The following is a 24864-nucleotide window of genomic DNA, read 5'->3' as shown; positions in this document are numbered from 1 at the left end:
AGATGAGCATATTTCATAGACTTACGCCCTAAAATTAATGTTTTGGATCCAAGTTTTATTCCCGTTGTTTCAGAGTCATCTTGAATTGAAATTCTGCGTCTGCTTTCACAAATTAATACAGTTATTTTTATATATTTGTTTGTCTAACAATGACAGACAGAGTTTGCCTAGTACACTGCACCCTGCCAGGGGGGCAAAGAGTACCAGCTACTCACCATGCTGAAACGAGGGCATCATTCAGTCACATATGGTGCCTCTCTGCTCTTCCCCTTAGAGACCATGTGAGGATGTGCAAAGATGCTGAGGGTAAAAATAAACATAAGGTGCTGGGCATTCAACCCTCCTGTGGAACAGGACAGGGTTTCCTCTTACTGAGAGGAAAGTTATTTGTCTCTCCTGCGTACATATTAATGAGCAAACTAGCATCTCTGCTTGGACAAAGTCCCACAGCCTCAAATCAAGGGGATGAAGGATGAAAATAAGGGCAAGAAAAAAATAAGGAGATATTTCAGAGGGTTTATGCTCCATATAGCTGAGAGAAGGAGAATGACCGAAAAGCCAGACAGTCCGCAGAGACCGAGGAGAATTCTGTTTGCATATTACGTTCAAAACACCGGCGCTAGCTTTTTTTTTTTTTTTTTTGCACTAAAGCCTGTAGTGTTATTCTAATACTTAAACGGCCTCTTCGGCATCCGTCTCACATGGAATCTCTCACTTTCCCAGACAAAGTCATAGAGGATAAAGGAGGCAGAAGCACGCAAGCTTGCAGGACACTGGCTGGTCCTCGGGGGCGTGTGAATGTCGGGCAGAGATTGGTAGATGGACGTGTGGACCTTTCACAGTTCAACTGAGCTAGTTTCTTCTAGTCAATTTCATTTTCTCACCACCCTTTTTCAGCATTTGTGCGTACCCTGAAGCCTCGGTTCGCACGCTGCGGTACAAGCGGTACGATGGTACTTGGACTGCTTGTTATCGTTCTTACTACAATTTAACAGTGGTGGGAAGTAACTGTACTTAAGTACAATTGTCGTGTATCTGTACTTTACTTAAGTAGATTTAATAATGGGTACTTTCTACTTTTACTCCACTACATTTTACAGTAAGTATCTGTACTTTTTACTTCACTGCATTTCTACAAAAGTGTCGCGTTACTCGTTACATCCAAGTCGCGTTGCGCTTTTTCTCCGTTAAAATGTGAAGTTCAGGGACTTAAGGTGGCGCCGTAAAATCCAAGCAATAACGTGACTTATGTGTCTGCTGTCACCCATGGGCTCCACCTTTACTGGCACGCGGAGCTCCAAGACATGCGCAGTGGATATAATAGCCCTGCATAAATTGATATGGCGACATGTAAAATCAGCAGCGCTTCGCTTTCACAGACGGTGGGGACTTCGTCCAACTTTTAGCATCACTTGGAAGGAAAGCTTAAAAAAAGGTAAGATCTGTGATGCTAGCAAAGCTAGCTGTACTGACCGAGACACATGTTGCATCTGCGATGAGAAAAAGTTGTCACTCACGCGTTGAGTGACAACGCGTGAGTGACAACTCAGGCGTTGTCACTCACAAGGCGTGAGTGACAACGCGTTGTGAGTTGTCACAACGCGTCACGCACAACGCGTGACAACGCGTTGCCACAAATATCAGTGTCCCATATTTGCGACACTGAGGTGTCGCAAATATGGGACAACTCTGTGACCAAAGTCTGCATTGATATGACATTCAGGAACGATCTGATTCTTCTGGACTGATCTTTACTGATTAAATTTATTTCAGCTCTAAGTATTTATTATCTAGGTGTTTTATGGGAATGTGGATCTTTCAGATCAATTTGAGAAGCAATTTTGATAGGTAAAAGTAAATTCTTTTGTGTCACGTAGCATGGGGTGCTGGTCTTGAGTTGGTCTTGGGTAGGTGGTCTTGACTACAACTCTGCTATTGGCTTCTTGGTTGCATGTCCGCCCCCACCCACCTTCTTTCCATCCCCTTTCTGTTGGATTTCTTTAAAAATAAATGCCACTAGTGGCAAAAAAAAGTGAAGTTCATGTTATGTTAGGACAGGAGACAAGATGTTTCCATCCCTGAAATTATAATGCATAGAATCACATATCTAAATCTAAACTGTTACAGAGTAAACACAATAAAAACATGCTTTATCTGTGGCATTGTTCATTAAAATGGCACATTTCTAATGTATTAAAATTAAATATGATCGGTACACTTAATGATATTAATACTTAATTATGCATTCAGCAAGTACTTTTACTTTTAATACTTAAGTATTTTTAAAAGCCAGTACTTTTTTACTTTTACTTAAGTACAAATGTTAATGTGGTAGTTTTTACTTTTACTTGAGTACATTTTTGTCTGTGTATTTGTACTTTTACTTAAGTCAATTTTTTGAGTACTTTCTCCATCACTGCAATTTAACGGTGTCATAGTTTTAAGAAAAAGTAATTGCCTTTTTTAAAGAACAGTTTGCCAATCAGCTTATACTTTAGCAACAGTCATAATAAAACAGTTATGCTTCAGTAGCAAGTGTTGTGAGGCTCTCCTTCATTTTTCATGCCTTGAATGTTTGTGTTTTTTTTACTGAAAACATATCCAAAAAAACTACTTCTCTTTTTGATACTCGTATAAAAAAAAACAACAAAAAAAAACATAGAAGCCATGTATCAGCCAGCTGACCATCAGTGAACATCAACAAATATATGAGGTATAAATTATGACATACATTTTTAGCTGTTTTGAAATCATACCTTGTTATTAAGAGGCAACTGGTGCTGATGTAGGAATACAATCAAAGCATAAGAAACTCTGCTTTGGTTCAAAGGTTAAAATTTGTGGGATTTTCACATGGATGTGCTCAGTGTGACCAGACTAAATATGTATTTCTCTGATTTGTATTCACATATATGGTTGTATATAACGGTGCCTAAAATATAAATAAATTTTATTTATTCAGACTGGCCGTCTTGTTTTAGATGCAACACGGCCATTTTGGTTTTCCAACCTGAAATTTAGATTTCTGACTGAAACTTTTCAGTTTGATAGTTTCATTTTAAGAGTAAAGCACTTTGTATTGCCTTGTTGCTGAAAATGTGCTATATAAATAAAATTACCTTTATCTTTAAGAGAGCAGACTGCAACACTAATGTGATACTTGTCGTAAAAATGCTAAGGTGTCACTGCCTTTAAGAATTCAATACACATACCTGCTGAAAGCTTTCCGTTTATGCATCTGCCTTTAATATGAGACCTGACAGCGCTGTTGGTACCCACATCCAGCAGCCGCTCAGTGACGGGGATTTTACACCCTGGCAGAAGTGCCAGTCTATTGAAAGCATTGTTGCTCCGTTTCTTTGTTTGCCTTGCTTGTCATTCCATCATGAACTTAGAAGCAGGGACAATTCAGCACAGAGACTCTGTGTGTAGAGCTGAAGCAGTAAGATAAATATCCCCACTGCTTGTCACACACTGTATCCAAGGGCAACGTATGTATTTTTATTTTCTTCCTTTTTTTTTAATTGAGCCAATCGACGACCTGATGTAAATCAGATACATGCACAGTACACGCAGGTTGCTGAACCCCAGCTCTGCCGGTTTGTCCTGCACAGATGGAACAATGTCAACACATGATGACTAGAGCTAGAGGGCTCCACTGTTTACCTCCGCGGATGAACGTGCTCGTGCTTTAATGGCACCAGGTTGCTGTTCATAAAACGTGCTGAGATTTGCAGGCCGTAAAATTGGCATTGTTTTCTGGTGCTGCCTCCCTGCTTGTTCCGGTGTCTTGTGTCTCGTCCATCAATGGATCACTTTTATTTATAAAGCAACCCTCCTACTAAAAGCAGGTCAAAGTGCTACACAGAACTATAAACAATAAACCCACAAAATGAAATGTGCCTTTTTTTAAATGTGTGGAAAGTGGATGGACTGAGCGCGGATTATCCGGTTCAGGAACCGCAGCCAAAACAATGTCTGAGTGCCACATCCTCTGTGGCACTCAGAGAGCGTACTATTCCACAGATGGCTGTCATAATACTGGAGAGCAATATTTCCTTAAGTATTCTTGGGCCTGTTAATAGATCAATGCCTGAGGATAGCGGCTCTGCAAGTAAACGATTGCCTAAGACCATTAAGACCATTTAAAAGCCACTAAAAAGAAATGTAAAATATATTATGAGACGCACAGGGAACCAATGCAACGATTTTAATGCATTATCTTTGTTTATATCTCAGGTGTAGTGTTCCACTACCGGGCCCCTCACGATCGCTACGCCTTGTCCTTCGCTGATGCCAAGAGGGTGTGCATAGAGAACTCGGCCACCATTGCAACACCCGGCCAGTTGCAATCAACCTTCGCCGACGGCTATGAGAACTGTGACGCCGGCTGGCTGGCAGACCAGACTGTAAGGTGAGGCAAAAAGATTTCCTCTCCTGTGCAGAGTTTCAAAATCTATGCAAATGGAATAGTAGGAAAAGAGGATTTAGGTGTTGTACACATTTGTATAAGTATGGGAGGAAAAAATACTCGAGTCTCTCTGCAGCACATCGTCTTTTTCTGTTGTTTCTCCTTCGGCGAAAATGTAGCCAGACATATGATTGTCTGGAATCCAAGTGGCAGAATAGAATTCTCTTCATGTACACTACAGCTATATTCGACTATCAGTTTAGTTACAAGGCTTTCTGCAGTAAGTGAATATTTTAAGAACTTCCAAATAGCTTCACTTCTTATCTTGTCAAAATATGTGAATTAAAACCGTGCAACAGAATTGAAACTGATTGCCTGTTTGATGACTGGAAAATGAGTTGGTTGCATCTGCACCATTGGAGCTGCCTGTAAGGAGGCTCGCATGTGTTTTATTTTACCATTTTCTGTTAAATCCCCTGAAAAAAAAGAAGAAAAAAATACCTCCCAATGAGATCTTGTCTAATTCCCCGTATCTCCATTTTAATTCCAAATCACTGTTGCTTCGGCGGGCAGACACGCTGTTTGTTGTCCTCCTGACAGCTTCTTCGCATCCTTGCAGTGACGCTTCTTTCTTTCCAGTTGTTCCTTCGGTCCTGCAGCCTTGCTGTTTTTTACTAGGTGGCCATCTAATTGGTCCAGATTCAAGAGTTTCTGATGGCACATCAGCCACGAGGGAGGTGTCCAATTAATCCAAGAGGAAAAGCACAAAGAAAGCCATTGTTGTTTGTTCAGCCACAAACAGAAATAGAGCAGCAGAAGCCATATATATATATATATATATATATATATATATATATATATATATGCACACACACAAGTGGAAAGACTTTATGTGCACACTGTATATTTGACTCTATATGCTTTTTTATTTTTTACAAGTCCCTGTATACCTATTGCAGTCTTTTAATCATCTTCTTTGTTGTGTCCCGGTGCTACCGAAATCAATGTTCTGGAGGAATAAGTGTAAAAGTTTGGCCCCAGTATGGATCGCTGTTTCTTTCTGCTGTTCAGGCATACCGAGTCGCTGCAGGAATTACTGATTGTTTTACCCTCTGCTTTGCTTCTCGCCTCTCCTTCTCTCAACGTTTCTCTGCTGCCGTCCTACGGAAAACGTCGCAACATAAGAAACGGTTTAGGCATAACTTGAAAGTAAAATATAGCTAAAAACAAAACAGTTAAAAAGAGTTAAGGGAATATACAGCATATGTCCTGCTCTTGGCATGACATAGCTTTTACTTTTCTCACTGTGGTATTACTGTCAGGGTTGGGAATTTGAGTTTTTTTTGTTTCTTTTTTCCTTGGGAAGATGTCTTTAAACTTACTGTATTCAGAGCAGAAAAATGATAAAAGTGTTGCTGGGTTTTCATCTTCTACTCGGGTGCATGGACCCATCCCTGGGGGACTCGGTCTGTCTGCGGCTGCTTTTTTTCATGGCCAAGCCATATAAATCTTGCTCTTTCTTCTTTAACTCTCTCTATGTTTGCTCCTTCCACTTGGTTTCCTCTGCAGGTACCCCATCCAGTCGCCTCGGCCCGGCTGCTATGGTGATCGGGAGGACTCGCCCGGTGTTCGTAACTATGGCAGCAGGGCTCCCGATGAGCTGTTTGATGTCTACTGCTTTGCAAAAAAACTTCAAGGTGAGAGTCAGGAAGCCATTAATTTGAGTTAATTCGAGCAGGTCTTTTGGTTCTGGTCTGCTTTCCCAGCCACAGAACCAGAACCAAGCATGTAGAAGTAGCATTCAGCTTCTATGCTCCATAAATCTGGAACAAACTTCTAGAAAACTGCAGAACAGCCAAATATTATAAATCGAGGGTAAAACCCACCTGTTTAGGGTTGACTATGATTAATAACAACTGGGGCATCTTAAAGTGTAGTGTGTTTTTTTTAAGTGTGATTGTTTTCCTTTACTTGCCTCTGCAATGTAATGAGGTTTGTCCTCAAGTATGTTGTTTTCCTTCTAATCATGTAAAAATAATTTGAATCGCCTCAATATTGCGTTAATATAAGATTCAGTACTTATAATTGTCCTTGTAAACATGCACTAAAGGATTACTGATTCCTAACTATACAGTGGTCTCCTAAAGGAAGTATAGCGTTTCTTTCACTGTGAGATTTCCAATCTCCAGTTTGCAGAACTACTAAACGGTATCACTTTTACAATGTAGTTACAGCTCCAGATTAAAATCACTCTTGCTCATAAGTCAGTGTGTCACTGTTTTAATAAGTGGTTGGATACAAAGCTACCAAACTGCAAAAATATAAAACAACGTCGAAGCAAAAGTGACCATTGCCGACTGAAGTCTAACTCTGTATCGCCTGAATAAACAGCTATTTATTTTCCTCTTTAAATGTTTCTTACACGTTTTGTACCATCTAACATCTTCCCTGCTTTATGAATTTTACCAGTGTTATTGTTATGCAACCTATTAGTGTCCAGTGCCTTCACTAATTAGGAAAAGTGTCTTTGTTTATGTTGAAAGCTGCAGCAATGATCCACTGAGTGGGAAAAAAATGTCCCCTCGAAATGACTAACTGATTGACGACACTAAAAGCCGAACTAAAACACTGTTTGGTTTTCAGTACAATTGGAGGCCTTTGTGTTCATTTCTGAACAACTTCACAATATTTTGCTAAACATTACACAGAAGCGTTTTTAGTAACCCTCTATTTATTTTCTTCTCATATGGCTTTACTGTTAAATCTGGGCCAAATGATTCATTTCTTGCCTTATCCTCCTGCTGAACATAATTTAAGGTTGGCATGGAGAATGGTATTGCAGATTCTCCCTACTGTAAATATCAATATTTGCACAACAATTTGAGTTGTACTGTTCATTGTACTGCACCTTCATTATTTCCCTTTCGAGTCAGTAGTTACAGTTACAAAAAAAAAATGTAAAAAGTTACAGCTACCGCTTAGAGCGTACTATTTTTCTTCCTGAGTCGCCGCTTAAACTCCTCCCTTGTGTAATGTTCGTTCCAGAGGGGAAAACGCCACCGAAATAAATATATCCTCCTGCTGCAGGTGTTTTGTTTTGTCTCCTTATTCTCTGGTTTGTGGTTAGCCTTACATTCCCATTCTCCTTCCTCTTCCTGTTCCTCCACCAGCAGCTTCTCAACTGTTTTTTTTAATTTTTTTTTACTATTTTTCCCCCAGAATCACACAGTGAAATAGTTCTGCTCAAACCCGTCTGTGAAGTAATTCCTTCAAACATTTTCAGACTTCATTGAATTCGAACTTAGCCGTGTGTATTACAAATGTTAACAGCACTTTAGCTGCTAAAATCCATCCAGCGTTGGAGGTTTAGTTTTGCTCTACGAGATATAATGCAAACCTTTTTCCAACGTATTCATTAATTTTGCACATCGCACAAAACTTCCTGTCACTGTAAACTGCATTTGCATTCCCAGAAGCTCGACACTCGCAGCAGTAAATACGAGGTTCTTTTTCTCGCAAACAGGTATTTGCAAAGTTTCAGATTTGTTATAAATTTTAAATGGGTCTATTAAGTGTAATGAACTCTGAAGATGATGAGAAGCAAGATGGATTTACATTTATTTTTTCTTATATTAGACTCTGAACGCTTCGGGAGTTCAGACTTTGCAAATATTTGTATTTTTTGAAAAGCTCAGTGGAAATGATCACAGTGTTTGCACACAAAAAGTTTGGCACAAAACAAGCACAGAATTACTCATTTTTCATGAGGCGTTCGTGTTATTAATTGGTTAAATCTGCTGCGATGACCAGCCCACAGTTTATCCTCTGACACTTATAATTTATCAGCTGTACTTTTTAAAACAGTCTTAGTTTAATGGTCCTGCTCTTTTAATGTTTTCACCAGAACTGTTTTCCATGACTTTGAATATTGTTCGTGTTGTAAGAGGAAAAAAAAAATTGTAGTAGACCTCAAGTTTACCTGGCTGGGCGCCACAGCAGGTGGAGGATGGCTACTGCCTTTCTCACTTCTCTAAAGAGAACTGGCCACTCCACCCAGTTCTCTGCCAAAAGCAATTTAAACCATAAGCAGAGGAGTTTTAAAATATTCTCTGAGTACTTTCTCTGCAACCCGTTTCTGATCCATATAACAGTCTGTACGGACTTGAGTGAGCCATCAGTGCTAATTTTGAAAGGCATCTCCAGACCAAATAATAACACAGCACATAATCCACCTTGATATTTTATTTAATTTTAGTCACCAGACTGAAATTAGATGCTTGCTGTACTTTAATGACCTCCTCCCTCGTACTCCGGAGAACAACTAATACAGCAGCAGGCTTTTAAAACCACAGCCTGACCTTCTCAGTGGGTGAGCTTATTTCGGTCGTTTATTATGAGGCGGTCCAGCCGCAGGTATCATCAAATGTAATGGAGAAAGGTCAGACTTTTCTAAAGCTATTTACACTTTATTTATATGTAGAATGCCACCGAGATGCTAAGGAGGCAAAGGTTGACTGATTCAATTAATTATCTTTTTTTTTTTTTTTTTTTTTTTAATAAATGACTCAGTGGAACATTGTGAAAAATATGCATCCATCTATTTGATTATATCTACTGAATTTTGAAGGGTTGCTGGAGGCTGGTGCTTAAACCTGGAGGTAAAAGGGCAAAAGGCGAACTGCATCCTGGATAGGCGGCCCAGTCCATTACAGAGCAACACACAAGACAACCAACCGTGGATGCATGCTCACTCTCAAAACTAAGGTCACGATTGAGAGACTAATTAACCGAACAGTCATGCTTTTGCACATGGAGAGTGTAATCCTTTTCAAACATTTTGAGGTTTTCTGCAGTAATTAATTATTTTACAACATTTTTTTTTTCTGTTTTTTTATGTCCCGTCATACTTCACATCTGCTTGCATACATTCAAACTTATCTGGAAAATTAACTCAAATTTCTTCCTGTTTAAAGATACTTGATTTTGGAAAAATGTGAAACGAGGGCAGAAGCTGGTGCTGCTTTCATGCCTTAAAAGCATTTATGTTTTTCATCATAAAACAACAAGAAGCTACAGACTCAAATGTATTTATAAAGCTAAACCAACCATGAAGCCTGTTGAAAACGTCTCCGCCTCCAGGTGAAGTGTTCCACTCCACGGTGCCAGAGAAACTGAGCCTGGCCGCCGCCTCCACCCACTGCCACTCTCTGGGAGCCCAGCTGGCCACCGTCGGGCAGCTCTACTTGGCTTGGCAGGCCGGTCTTGACCAGTGCGATCCCGGCTGGCTGGCCGACGGCAGCGTCCGTTACCCCATCAACGTCCCACGCAAAAACTGCGGCGGAGACGAGCCCGGGGTGCGGACGGTCTACAACAACCCGAACCGCACCGGCTTCCCGGACACCACCGCCCTCTTCGACGCCTTCTGCTACAGAGGTACCGAGAGCTCTCTGGTGTCTGATAAGAGTCAGTGTAACATTGTTTTGGTAATTTGCCATAGCAACAACTGCGAGGTCTCGGGACGTGCTTTTCCATTCAGATTTTTAATTAGCACTAAGTGTGTGTGTGTCACACATGAAGGAGTTGGAGGAAGCCTGTGACATTTGTGTTCCTCCTGGTGGATTTGAGAGCTGGTGTGTCGGGTGCAGAGGAGAGGCAGATGAAAAGAGGAAGAGGCGAGAACAAAGAACATTGATTATTTGGCCGACGTCGTCGTTTCATCATGAGTCAGACGAAAGTTGAGGGATTTACAGAAAAAAACTATCCACACCTTTTGAGCTGGTCCATAATTTGTCACGTTATAACCGCAACATTCTAGCACATAATTGTGATTTGGTTTCTTTTCACCTTTAATACTTTACTCCTAAATATTTACTATATTTACTACTGAATCTTTAACTGAAATTGAATGAAAGGTTAGATTATAAAAATAAAAAAATTGAGCGTTGATCATCGCAGGGAGTCGACTAACATTTCACACTAAACAAACATCTAGACACTGAAACATGATGCTGTTATGGGAAAGTGAATGAAGCTAAACACGTGGCAACGCTGACTTAATAAGATGATGCAAAAGGCTTAAGACTATGACAGCAGTTGAAGAGATAAAACAGATGCAGCTAGAACGTAAGAGGATGGTTTGGATCAATGCATATTTATGTGTTAGAATGGACCAGACAAAGTACAGACCTAAATTTAATGGAATGTTCTTGGCAATAATTGAAAAATGATGTTCAGCTGTGCTTTGCCATCCAATCTGATGGAGATTAAGTTATTTTGCAAACAAGAATAGGCAAAAGTGTAAGTTTCTAAAACATGTATTTTTTTCCATCACCTTTTCAAATACTTGCTACTTTATGTAATCTGAAACTCAGAATCCGCCCAAAGTCGCCTTTTGTGGTTATGATGTGACAAAGTTGCAAGTGGATCCGAATGCACTTCGGCTGGGCCACTGATTTATTGCTTCTAATTTTATGGCTTCGTATCGGTTTGTCATCTTGTGCCGACTGTAAAATGTACCGGCTTCATTTTCGAGACTGACATTTCCATAGATGAAGAAAAATGTCAGTTTCATCTTTCAAAGTGTCATCGCCAAAGTGAACCATTTGCATTACCTCAAATCGTTTTAAGTGAGCAAGAGCGGGCGTGGAAACAGAGCGGCTGAGAATCTGTCAAAACAAACATATGATGGATGAGTCCCTCTGCACGTTTGCATTAATATTCAACGCAAATCACGCCTGCTAAAGTGAGATGTTAAATTGTAATGTGATCTGTTTGATAACAATTTTTACTTACACGAATCTCATTAAGACCCATTTATATTTGCTGGTTTAAAATGACAGCAGCTTGTTTCGGAAAATCAGAACCTCGAACAGACTTGTCATTTTTCATGTTTGGCATTCACTCCAGCGCTGATTGTAATGACAGGTGTTGTGCAGCTGCAGATAAAGCAAGTGAAGCGAAATGTGAACGTTGTGTGTTGCAGCCCACCAGCCAGCGGCGATCCAGGCTTCTGAGGCGAAGGCTTCGTTCCAGCCTCGGAGGCCGGCATCGGAGGCCTCGTCTTTAGACTCCGAAGCCCAGAGACGGGGCCCCTCCATCCTAACATCCGTCTGGGCTGACTGGTTTTCCTTAAACAAAACCGCAAGCCCCTCATTTAGTAAAAACGAAGAGTCGTCTGAGACGTCCGAAGAGCATGATTTAATCGACTTGAAGCCGGAGGAGAAGTGGGATGAAAGACACAATGGATCCACGATCGGCCCGACGGATCCGGACGCTTCTGACGGAGCTGGCAGCAACGTCACTTCCGGCTTCCCGGACCTCGAAAGTGCAGAGAGCCGTGTGGTTTCAGCTCACGAGAATCCGGACCACAGTTATCTTGGATCAGACGCGCCAGTGTTACCCCCCATTGCCTCTTCCACCCCCCAGCCTCAGGCAAGTTACAGTCTTCTCACTGAATTTGTTAACACTCTCATGAGGCCCTTTAAGTTCTGGACAGGGAGCAAAGGGACTGACAAGACAGAGAGGGAACCCACACTGCCTGAGGAAAAAGCTGCAGAGAACCAAACACAAGGAGAGGCGTTCGGCGAAAGTCTGAGCATTCCTAAACCCGGCGGAAACAAGGGCAGCATGGACAATGCCATCCTGGAGCACAGAAGTGGCACTTTCCCCCTCAGGGGTCCCAAAAGTGAACTACAGAATTCAGAAAAGGGGCTGTCAGAGCAGGAAAAAGAGCTGATGCCTCTCATTAACCTGGTGCCTTCGATCCAAAATGCCGAGCAAAAGCCCAGCGGCGCTCACCCTGCGAACGGAGGAACCGGCTCGATCAATGACGACCTGCAATCCACGTTCAACGGTAAGACCTCAACTGTGATTTTCACATGTCCGATATGAACTTACTGCAACCCCAAAAGCAATGCTGTTTCGTTTGCAGTTCAAGCCGAAACAGAACCTGTTTGGCTTTGAATGGAGGCGTGGTGCATTTAAATGCTGCTGGTAAATACGGGCTCTATTTATGTCACCCCTTTTCAAACAGCCTCAGCCTCTGTGCTACACTTTCAATCCTTTCTCCTCGAGGACCATGTAATATATTCCTCCGCAGGGCAATTTGAGGCGTCGCGTGAAATTTAATTAAACTGTAATTGCAAACAAACAAAAGGGAGGCGTCATGTACTGTATAGAAAGCTATCGGCGGCGCTTTGTTTGCCGTACAAGCCTGGCAAGCTCGAATCCCTCTCACTCAAAGCAAAGCCGACCTGCATCCAAACTTGCGGCTTATTCCTAGGAGTCAAAGATGCATCGGGCTTAAAAGATTAAATGCGGTGAATAAATTAAATGAAAAGAAAACAAAAACAGAATTTTGGTCTTTGTTAACCAAAAACACAAGAAGGCCTTTCTTTGAGGAATGTGTGGATAGAAAAGGGCAACAGTTTATTAAAAACCCCTAATTTTAGCAGACTTACTGCAGCTTTAATGAGAGTTAATGTTGGAGGGAAAAAAGTATGCAGGGGTTTTTCCCATTTCCTGAACACTGTGGATTGGATATCTATTGAATGTGGTGCAGATATAGCAGCTAGTTTCCTAGGGTGCTTCTCTACCAGCTTTTCTCTCGTCGAGACTGAAATTATTGCCCGTTCTTCTTGCAAAAATAGCTCAAAGTCAACCAGACCGAATGAAGGATGTCTGGGATCATTAAGGTTCAAGTCATGCCACAAATTCTCAAAGTAAAGGGTTGTCCTGCTGGAAGGTGAAACCCTGTCTGAGTGGGGGTTTTTTTTCTCTCCCAGTGTTTAATAGGCTTTCTTCCAGAATTGCTCTGCATTAAGCTCCATTCATCTTCCTATAAACTCTCACCAGGTTCCCTGTCCTTGCAGAAGAAAGGAGTCCTCACAGCATGTTGCTGTCTGTCTACCACATGTTTTATGATGACTGAGGTCTTTTCAGGGTTTCTACCACATATAGAGTCAAAAAGTAACATTTATTCCACAAAAGTCGCGTTGTGGAGTGTTTCGAACAGACTTTTCCCACCATAGCAATGGATATCTGCAGCTGCACGAGTCTCTGATTAATGTTTTCCTTTTCTGACCCATAAGTCTAAATGGGTGGCCACGTCTTGGTAGGTTGTGCCACTCTTTTCATTTTCGAAGATGAGAAAAGAAACAGTGCTTCCAAGCTTTAGATGTTGCTCTAAATCCTACTCCTGCTGTAAACTTTGTTTCTGGCATGTCCGCCATGTTCGTTGGTCTTCATGACTCTGCCTGTTCCATGATGTTTTCTAACGAATTGCTGAGGACGTCAGCAAACAGCTGCAGTCAATCTGGGATTAAATTACAGACAAACGGATTCTGTTTACTTTTCAGATGGCTCCCGGAGACACCTGGTTGCACTGGCTTTTATTTATGAGGATTAGAGTAAAGTGGGGGTGAATAAATATGCATACCACACATTATTTCTGAAATCTAAATCATGCATAATTTCACACCCAAAGCTGAGAACAAAAATCTAATGAAATTTTAGGTTAAAAAAGACGATTAAGAGGTATAATTACTTCTCTAAGGCGCCGTGCATGCTAGAAGATTCCTAAACCGAAAACTAACCAAGCAATACGTCTGCCGTAATAGTCTGGGGAGACGCACAAAAGCTGTAGTGGAAGGTGCAGCACAGCTCATGGCGAAGGGAGGCAGCTCTGCTTCTAATAGCCATGGCAAAAGGAGAGGACAGAGTAAGGCAAACACTCTCAGACAGCTAGAAGAATTATTCAATAAGCGCTCTGCTTTTCTCACCTTACAGTTCCCGGCTTTATTAATATAAATACTCACCGCTGTGCTACCTGAAATCCCCTGGCAACTCCATATCAAGGTATTAACGAAAACTCAAGCTTTAGTCGTCATGCATTATTTACAGCCTTATCCAATTAACGCGGAGGCAGGCCTGCGCCTCCGCTCGCTCCAATCTCCATCTACGTCTCAGCCAATTAAGGGCCCGGCTCCTCTGAAGGTAGACGCTAATGATCACAGTAGAGGGTGGGGAACAAACAAGACCACAGCAAGGAATCGGGCGGGGGGAAGATGGAGAAAAGACAGTGAGGTGAAGAGTTTTCTCTCTCTCTCTCTCTCTCTCTCTCTGAAGCTGCTGTGATGGGAAACTGCCAGGCTTAGGTTCCTTCCTATGGACTCATCAGAGGGCTGAGCTAACTCTGCCACAGCACACTGCAGGATGTCTGCTGGATCACAGCAGTCCTTTGCAATTAAAAGTGACATGTTGAGTTTTTGATTAAGGAGAACGCTTTGCTTTGCTTTGCCGTGGATGCGATGCATTCTGGTGAAATGTTCATCGCTAAAGCATTGAGGTTGTTGCCAACGACTGGCACAAAATAGGTATTGATATTTGATTTGCTGCAATATTAAAAACTGCATTTAAAACAAACTGACATTCCTCTGAGTGGAATCATTTCAGCCAAATAAATAGCATCTTCATAGAAGAAGAAAAAAATCGAATACACTTTTTATTGTTGTTGCTACAATAGCGGTATAATAATACGTCAAAACTGAAAACAATATAAATAAAAACAACAGATTGAACAAAAGAAAAGATATTGAACAAAACATAATTTCTATCCAGCGGTCTATGCTTTTTACCTGAATCTTTTACCCGATGGGAGGAGCTCAAATTTTCAACAAGTTCAATGGGATCATGGGAGACGATTCGATCTCTAGGAGCCAGAGGCCAAATTTGAGATGTCACATTGCCAACTTAAGTTTCTTTTAAGTTATGTTTGCTATATATTGCATTTTTCTAAAAAAAAAAATAGTAACTTGATTATTCTATAAAATGCCACTATGTGCCTGGAAAATACATGATGCCACCCATTTGAAAAGCACTTTCCAGACTTTCACAATCACATGACTGTCTCCCTCTAGAGACATTCGATTGGCGATGTCTAGGTTAGGATGACTTTCTAGAAACTAGCCGCTGATTATATTTGGACAGCTTTGACAACCAGATGAATTCACAATGAAGGGAAAGCAGCTTGTGGTAAATTCTCTCTTTTGTCATAAACCAGACTTATTATTCAAAAAGCAGATTTGGAAATTACTTTTAATTCAACATATTCTCCATTTAGATATGCTTAGCGCCCTCAAATTGAAAAACAGTATCTTGCAGGCTAACAAACAATTTTTTTCAGTCTGTAAATTACGTGTTTTTTTTTTTTTTTTTTTTTTTTTACAATTCTTTGATTCTATTAATTCCACATTATCCCTTTAAAAAACAACAACACACACACGCACACACACACACACATATAGACTATACGTCTCACATCCGCCCAGTCACAACCTGAGCCTGAACTGGTGCGGTTGAAAAATGTAATGTAGACGCTCCTGACATGGTTCATAGAGCCCTGCAATAAGTCCTCAGTGTATTTTATTAGACGCCTTATCTGTAGATGCTACAATGTTTCCAGCTCCCTTTTTCCTTCTTCCCTTTGTCAGGCTCCGCTCTCACAATTTAATATCATGTCTGCCTGACCCAGGAGATTCTTGCAGCCCGCTTACCCTGGTGAAGTGGAGTGAACGCAGCCGAGGCAGAAGCACTTACAGTTGGAAGCAAGCAATTACAGCCTGAAAGGGGCTTATTATAAGTTTGTTTTGCAGCGTTTCTGCTCCGGGTTGATATTTTTTCTCTTTCTTCTTAGTCTGCTGCCGACAGATTTACAGCAGCACTGACGAACTTAAGCAGTGCTCTAAACGCTGCCGTGAAATCACCCGAACTTACACCTAATCGTCACATTTTATTTATTACATGGGTCATTACGTAGATGATCAAACCAGATTAATGTGTTTAATTATTTCCACTTCCATCAGCGTGCAAAGTAAAACTATGTAATTACCTATTTGGATTATTAATAGGACAATTATGTCTGGCTACAAGGCTCTTATGGTAATGAACCCGCAACTCATAAACCTCACTTAGGCATAAGGCAACGGAGCACCTTCTGAATAATTTACGTCCAGTTTAATGTTTTATGCATGGACATCTCTGTGTATGTTCTGGCTCGTGCTGTAATTTGTTGTGCCGCCGCACTTTTAGGACATGTTAGGCAAGCCAGAGAGAGAGCTGAGCGAAGATGAATGCTGCATGCATGCACCGGCCCCCTCGCGGATGCGGATGCAGCTGCAGCGCTGCCCTTAAAAAAAAAAAAAAGCCACCTCATACCAGCCATGACTCACTCATGCAGACAGAATGAATTATTGGTTTATAGCTTGTAAGCTGATATGGTACAGTGGACCACTTAATCTAAATAAAATGACCCCCAGATGGTGCTGGTCACAGAGCTAATTATTTGACTATCGTGTTGCAAACGCTCCTGTTTGTTTCCATACGTCCTCCACCGCTGCAGGTAACTGTATATCAGCGAGAGGCTGTTTGGAGTAAAACACTCCACAGGGACTGAGAGCAATGAAATTACGTTTAGATATAGGCTCTCAGTTGCTGTGTGTGTGTGGGTGTGTGTGTGCGTGTGCGGGGGTGTGCGCGTGTGTGTGTGCATTTACCTAATTGGGGCCTGCCATAGCAATGCATAGCCTGCCATAGTCTCCATGCATGGCATGGCAGGCACCTATTGTTCTACACCCAATAGAATGTCTCTTTATTATTATAGTTTATTTATTTTTCTTCCGTCACGTCATGCGGCCCGTACCGCTGCGTGCACCCCCACAAAAGTGGTATCAAAACGTTCAGCTTGATCCCTAGAAGGGAGCTATTACTTTTAGTGGGATTCTGAGTTAAAATGACGACATAAATTGATAAAAACGAGAAAAATCGAAAAATCAGTAATCTTTCTCTCTGAAACGCACACACAGCACAGTGGATTTCTGACTCCAAAACTCTTTTAACTCCCCCTCACAGGCACAAATATCGCCCTATTGGTCTAAAAGTCGGTCATGACATAGATACACATGCCTGCTCCCGTAAAATATTTTAAAAATTTTGCTAGGGCTTATGGTTTTTTGTCAGGGTCCTTGAGACCGACGCTGGGTGTCTCACAAGTATAGAAACTCCAGCATACTGTCTGACAGAGAGAGCCAGCCCAGGTCCAGATAATTAATTACCATAGCAACGGGGCCCAGAGAGAGGCAGTGAGTAGTCTCACAAACAGGCGCAGTGACAGGTCTCACAATGCATTGTGGGAAGAATACACATTTCCTGTGACGTCATATTTTGCTTACATAAAATTATTATTTTTCTGAATATTTGAGTGTGAATTAAAATCCTTAGTATGAAGGCTGACTTTATTTTTTTTATTATTTTGGACCGTGAGTAAAAACCACATGTGCGAAGCTTATAGTCGTCGGTCTCGGACTGAATTTTATTGTGCATCGGGTTTAGCAATTGTGTTGTTTTAAGGTGTTTTCGCACTGCAAGGAACGGTACAGAATGGAACGGTTTTGACCGTGTTTGCATTAGAACTTGCGACCGGTTCCAGAGAGAAAGTTTTCCGCCGCATCTCTGAGGAAAAGGCTTCGGCCGCTACATCGAAACCATTGTTTAGTTTCAAAAATAATGACATCAGGTACCGCTTCGATGGCGCCCTCGGTGTATATGCAGACACAACAGGGCTGGAACCGTATCGTTCCGTTCTGTTCCGTTCCTTGCAGTGCGAAAACGGCTTTAGTGAACTGTGTCAGCCATAACATTATGGTGATGGACCTGGCAAAAGCTTCAGTTGTTTCACTTTGGTGATGAACCATATCGGCACGTAAGTATTGCACATGTGCTCCTGGGCAAGTCCAACTGTGCAATCTGTAGCTGGAACGTTGGGTCTGAAGTGACGGGCACACTTTTGCACTTTTTCTGTCAACTTTAAACATTTTTGACCCCAAAACATGACGGGCCACTGGATGGATGAGCCTAGCGTCCAACTACCAGGCTTGGGAAGTTTTCTAGGGGAAATCTTGAATTTTTATAATTTTTCAGAATGTTCTCAGACACCTCAAAATAACTGCCTCTTCCTAGTACCGTTAATGCCGCTTGTACCACTGCGTGCCCCCTTCACAATATATACACCAAAACGGTGCGGCTCGATCCCGTGAGGGAAGCTATTGCTTTTGTTGGCATTTCGAGTAACTGTGGCAGCATAATTAACACAAAACGAGGCAAATTAAACTCAAAACAAAAGTCTGACACAAAACAGTGCCACTCAAAATAGACGTAGACTTTTGTCTGCCCCTCTTATCTGTTTATATGTACAGATTGCTTAATATACAGTTATCAGCTTTGAAATAAAATGGTTCTGGAAGTTGTTGGAAAGTATTATTGACATGTTTAGATTGTTTTTTCTTTACATGAGTCGAATCTGTTTAGCTATATTGTGTCTTTCTGTGAAAATGTTGGTGTTCAGGAAAAAAAACCCCAAATATATTGTATATTTTTTATGCAGTAGCAGATGGGGGTTTATCTGAGACTTAAGTGTGTGACATAAGCTGTACCTTTGTATTAAAGGATATAAAACTGTTTATTACAGGAATAAGTATTGTCTAGAATGACAAAGAAAATAACGTGGACACAATGATTATTTTGAAGAAAGAGCAGATATGGTGCTGTCTGGAAATGTTAACTATTTAACCAGAATAGATTCCAGGAGGATTAGTGAAGCACAGATTTGTTTTTGCCTCATCACTCCTACCTGTTCTAGACTTTTTACAGGAAAATCAGCATGTGTTACACCGACACCAGCCGTGATGTGTGGAACACATGCTACGATTTTTAATATGTTTTCTGTAGATGTTGGCATCAGGGCCGCTGCTATAAACTCATTGCATCTCTGAATAGTGCTGTTTATGTTATATCATCTAGTGGTGGAAAAAGCAACAAAAAAACTTATGCTATGTACTTAAGATGGAATATAGGCACATATATTCATGACATGCTTTGATTAAAGTAATTTATCCTCGGTGCAATTCCAGTACCGAAAAATTAACTTTACACCAGGTGAGTCTCTCACCTGAGAATGTGAACCTACTAGGCTGATTCTGTGCCTTCAAATAATTTTAAGTGGAAGATTCATAACTTATAAGTTACAGGAACAGGAGCAGCAGGAGACACTGGTAGTCTCCTGCTGTGGACAACAGAACTGACATTAAAATAAATGAGTAAATACAAAACATTTTAATAAAAACCATCTCCAACAGACATCTTGAATAAGTTGTGGTGAGGTGTTGAAAGGAAACCAATGGATAGCAAAATGGTGCAAAATTGTCATGAAACATCTGTAACGAAATCGTTTCATTTGGTATTAGTCAGACTCCATTAAATTATATTTCTATAATTTTAAAATAGCAGTTTAACCTGAAACATGGCATGGCTCGCCTCAATAAAGCCAAGCTTGTGCTAAGATAGTGGCATATTTTCCTAATGATTGTAAAACTGTGATCTGTTTTTATTGGCAATTACAAATCCATAAATTTACATCCTCACCAAGTGTTCGAGTCATATTAATCGCTTCTCCGTGTCTCTTTCTTTCTTGCAGAATTTCTTCCTTCTGATCCCATTGAGAATTCCTCACCTTACAAACATGTCAACAGATCTGGTCTTCAGGGTCCCAGACAAGGCCATTTCCTTGCTTCCGTCTCCAATACTCACTTCCACTGGCCAATTAAGTCAGAAAACGGTCACAAACGAGGTCGTCCTGCGAATGTGGCCTACCTGGATGAGCAAGAATCTTGGGAGCCAAAAGAATCTAAAGCAGGACCTGTGGAGTTGATAACGCTGCCCGACCCCCTTCATCAGGAGAACCTGGAGAACTACTCGGGTGAAGGCAAAGATCAGGATCTAGAAGGCGCTTTGACTGACAAAGGCAGAGCTGTGTCAGGAGAAGAGAAAGACGTGGAGGGAAGTGGAAATGGAAGCAGCTTTCCGGCTGGCTTTGAAATGAAAGTCAACACGCTGGCCAGCATCGGTGTCAAACTAAGTCCCACGCCCAAAGCTTCACCCAAACCAAGCAGTTTTGTGACACTGGGAGAGCACACTACTCTGTCTCAGTGGCTGTTGGTTAATCAACCCACCGTCTCTCCTCAGGGTGCCATGGAGTCAGACACAGCTGAGGAGGCAAAGGGAGAGATACTTTATGTCCACAGACCGACTGAGATGCTCTCTCTGCCGTCTTCTTTGCAAACACAAGATGAGAGCAAAGAGACGGGGATGGCTTCCACACCTGCAGCTTTTCTGGAGGTACTGACATCTTCTGAGGTGACCACAGTGGAGCATTTGGCCACAGAGCCAAACATAACAGACCCTGCCACCACAATCATTATCTCAGAAAATACTTCAGACACCTCTTCTGCAGAGGAAGCATCTATTTCCATTTCATGGGTTCAGGAAAAGCAGGAGAACATTAGTATACCAGACCAGCAGAACCCTCTCCTGGTGACTCTGTTGCCTACTGAAGGAGCTCAAACTGGAGTCGTTCAATTGAGCACCAAAGCCACAAACTCTGAAATTGGCCTGACAGGAATGGAATCCAGATCTGCAGTTACTGAATCTTTTGTTGTGGGAAGTGTCTGGACGCCTTCCACAGAGTTAAAACCGGAGGAGCTCAGAACCACAGAGGCCACAGAGGACAAGGACACAAGCAACCCGTTTGGCGGTCTTGTACCTGACTGGGCTTTTGGCCTCATCCCATCAGGTAAGTTCCTTTTACATTATCAATGCATTCATTTTCTGGTAAAGTCACATCTATCGGTGATTTTTCTTATAAATAGGAATTTCCTTAAGTGCCTTGCGGTGAAAATATGTTTTGTCTCTGACTGAATTAATCTATTTTTGTGTTTATGTCACTCTTAAATGTTCTCCGATTGTGAACAATTACCCCTCGTTAAATCACATTTTGTGGTTGACATTTTATATGATTACGCTCAATTATATATAAACAGCTTTTGCATAAAAGCTTTTTAGAATCCACCAAACTGCCCACAAATCAAGATCTTAGAGGTTTTAGTTTTGTGGTCATCATAGAATAACTGCAAACAATACATGCACACACAAAGAACGCAGAAACACGGTGGGTCTTACTTGTGTTCAATATTCAAACACAAGAACGAGGCAAAAATTGAATCCATGGAAAAAGTTCCAAGGTGAAAACTACAGGTTGTTTTGGGTAAAAAAAAATTTTGTCTCTTAATAAATAAAACCATAATTTTGTTTGATATTAAAATGTATTTTAATTAGATGTCTAACATCTAACTGTGGCAAAAAAAATAAATAAAATAATAACAGAAGATATCCGGAAGACTCTGTCTGTAGGGGACTTGATGAGAAGCAAAGGATTAAAGCGCCAGCAGGATGTTATCATTGCTGCATGGATGCCATCTGACTTCAGAGTTTCTATCAAATGTCTCAAATTTAAAACATCCAGTCCCCTGTTTCCTCCCCTGTGTCGCCTGTTGTTTCATTTTGCCTGTCCCCTCTGCTTCCTTGTCTAAAATGGATTTTTATTCAACCCTGGTACTCGTTTTTTTTTTTTTTTTTTTAGATTTCTCCTTCTTTTTCTTGTCCTTTCTCTCACTCCCACGCTATTACAGAGACAGCTGCAGACAGCGAGGCACTGCAGCGAGGTGAGACCAACTAGGTCTTAGGCAAGTAATTAGTGGGTCAGAGTGAGTGCAATTAGATGAACTGGGGAGCGACGGAGAACCTAGTGCCCGACAAATCAATGCAGACACAAAGATGGGACTTGTAATTGACTGCGGTCTCTTCACATTTTCCAGTTTGCTCGCATTCACTCTGTCCCAGTTTTGGGTGCTGGCCTCAACTTTTTTTTCTCTCACGCATTCGTTGTGCACATGACAGGAATATTCAGTTGTTGTTTTTTCTCTGTGCGCTTTTATTGATTTTCTCTCTTTTATTTCTTTAATTGAACTTGCTACTGTGGCAAAGTAACGCAAAGTAGATGAACAAACATTGCTTTCTATAGCCACTTAGTCCCATCCATCCATCCATCCATTTCTGTACACCTTGTCCCTTAGTGGGGTCGGGAGGTGCTGGTGCCCATCTCCAGCTAACGTTTTGGGCGAGAGGCGGGGTCACCCTGGACAGGTCGCCAGTCTGTCACAGGGCAACACAGAGACAGACAGGACACACAACCATGCACACACACACCTAGGGACAATTTAGAGAGGCCAATTAACCTGACAGTCATGTTTTTGGACTGTGGGAAGAAGCCGGAGTACCCGGAGAGAACAAATGCATGCACAGGGAGAACATGCAAACTCCATGCAGAAAGACCCCAGGCTGGGAATCTTCTTGCTGCAAGGCAACAGCTTTACCAACTGTGCCACTGTGCAGCCAAAAGGTTTTCATTGTAATGTATTACAGGAGAAGTATGTTTTACTATTCTACTACTGTGTTTGTCGTTTTAAAGTTGCCTAGTTGTTTTTGCATGATTGGATCTACCGCAGAGACAGTAATTTGCTGGGATTTATAAGTCATTCATGTTTTATCTACAAAGACCAGAGTGCTGTATGTCATTGTAGTTTGTTTTTTTTGCCTTTATTGAGAATTGTGCTCATGTTCACTGTGTGATTTGAAGCAGTGGACTCGCCTGGATCCATTTAATAATAGCAACCAGGGGATGTTCTGAATAGATCATGGTCTCAACAGATCACCTCACAGCAAAAGACCAAACACTGTTTGCTCCAGACTGAGTGCGTGCACTTAATATATTCTTTGTGCTTGCCGTCTAGCCTGACAGTGGCCCATTATGCAGCCATTTAATTTAGTGAATGTGTAAATATGTCAGATTGATTTGTTCGCCAAACACAAGCTGATTCATGTAGCTTCATGTCTGAAGGTCATTTTCTGTCATTTATTACATCAAATCTTGCCATGTCATTCCGCTGCGGCTTGCATAATAACATTTAGTGAAATCAGTCAGGACAAGAAAATGTTTTTCTCCATCCAACTCATGTTTCACTGGTGCGACTGGCCTCGCAGTTGGCAGGGAATAAGAAGCACAGCGCCACCTAGCTGGTGTTGTTTGCAGCTGTTGCTTTTTGGTGCGGCTGAAGTCACAGCAGACAGAGAAGAAGGAAAGGGTAAGAGGACAGAAGGAATGCGAGAGGTGAGCACGTCCTCAATGATGCTGTCTGTATGAGTACATACATCTTTTTAATCAATGATCAGAGATTACACTGACACACACAACTACAGAGACTTTATTGCTTCTCTCCATCTTTGCCTTGTTCGTTTTTTTTTGTTTTTTTTCTGTTTCGCATGTCATTCATTGTTATCAGGCCAGGCTCAGGCCCCTCTGTGCTCTGTTTGGCAGTATATTGCTTTTGATAAGACACTGGACTACTACATAACTCCACATGAACCTTTTGCAATTCCCCAATGCGGTAGCCTCCAGCTAAAAACAACACAAAGTAGTACACACACACACACACACACGCATACACATATTATCCAGCTAAATCTAAGCAAAGAAGCACAAGCGAGGCAAGTTCACGCTGGAGAAAAATTCAATAATTTATCTTTTGTGTCACACCATTAAAAACAAACACAGAAACACACTCAGAAAATGTCTTAATTCCTCATTTCATACCCTGCAAGTCAGCGTACACGTTTCATTTTATATTTCTTTTGTAATAACTCTCTTGCTTTCATACTGTTCAACTCCCAACCCGAGATTTCACAAAGTTTTGTAACAGTTAGTAAAAAATTACAGAATTGATTTCCAGTCCAAAACATGCTAGCTGTAATGGAAATTTACAGCAAGGAGGCTAGGCAGCGCTGACATCCAGCCCCTCTTGGGTGATGAAGCAACGCTGGGGCATATAGTATTATTGGCTATCTATCCAGCCTCTAAATTACTGATGCCAGTCTGATGCTCTGGCAAGCAGGGAACAGGATGCCTCTGAGTTATTGTCATCTTGACTAAAGCCTTGTCCCGGACTAAAGATGGATCAGACCCCTGGCAACATCAATAACATGGCAGCCAGCCCACAACCAAATTAGAGCGCTAGATTTGGAGGAGAAGAGCCCGTACGATGAGTGTGTGTGCTGGTGTGTGCATGTGACGGGGACAGCCCTGTGGTGGCAAATTGTCAGATTGGGTATGTGGATGGATGTTCAGTCTGTCTGTTGGGGACCTTGGATGGGCTGTCTGCAGCAGAGCGAGGGCATGTTCTCAAAACTGCATATAGAAGTCTATTGATTTTTCTACTGTCTCCCTGTTGCTCCCGACTTTATTCCCACTAACCTTCTTTTTCTCTCCCTATCACCTGCTTACTTTCTTTTTATCTCCCATGCTTCTCTTATCCTTGACTTTTCCTTTTATTACTCCTCTGCAGTGGTGGAGAAAGTACTCAAAAAATTTACTTAAGTAAAAGTACAAATACACAGTCAAAAATGTACTTAAGTAAAAGTCAAAGTACCACATTAACATTTTACTTAAGTAA

General features: G+C 41.5%; 1 protein-coding gene across 1 annotated transcript in view; it reads left to right on the top strand.

The window, feature by feature from the left end:
- ncanb (neurocan b) overlaps positions 1 to 24864 on the top strand; it is a 157754-nt gene that overhangs the window by 61452 nt on the left and 71438 nt on the right. The window contains exons 5-9 of the mRNA XM_008407242.2: positions 4240 to 4414; positions 5981 to 6108; positions 9551 to 9844; positions 11394 to 12263; positions 19938 to 21092. Of these exons, the coding sequence (XP_008405464.1) occupies positions 4240 to 4414; positions 5981 to 6108; positions 9551 to 9844; positions 11394 to 12263; positions 19938 to 21092 (2622 nt within the window). The remainder of the gene's footprint in view (positions 1 to 4239; positions 4415 to 5980; positions 6109 to 9550; positions 9845 to 11393; positions 12264 to 19937; positions 21093 to 24864) is intronic.

Source organism: Poecilia reticulata, linkage group LG4, assembly GCF_000633615.1.
Source record: "Poecilia reticulata strain Guanapo linkage group LG4, Guppy_female_1.0+MT, whole genome shotgun sequence".
Lineage (NCBI taxonomy): Eukaryota > Metazoa > Chordata > Actinopteri > Cyprinodontiformes > Poeciliidae > Poecilia > Poecilia reticulata.
Note: the sequence above shows the minus strand (reverse complement) of the source record. Positions and strands in the feature narration are given on the sequence as shown.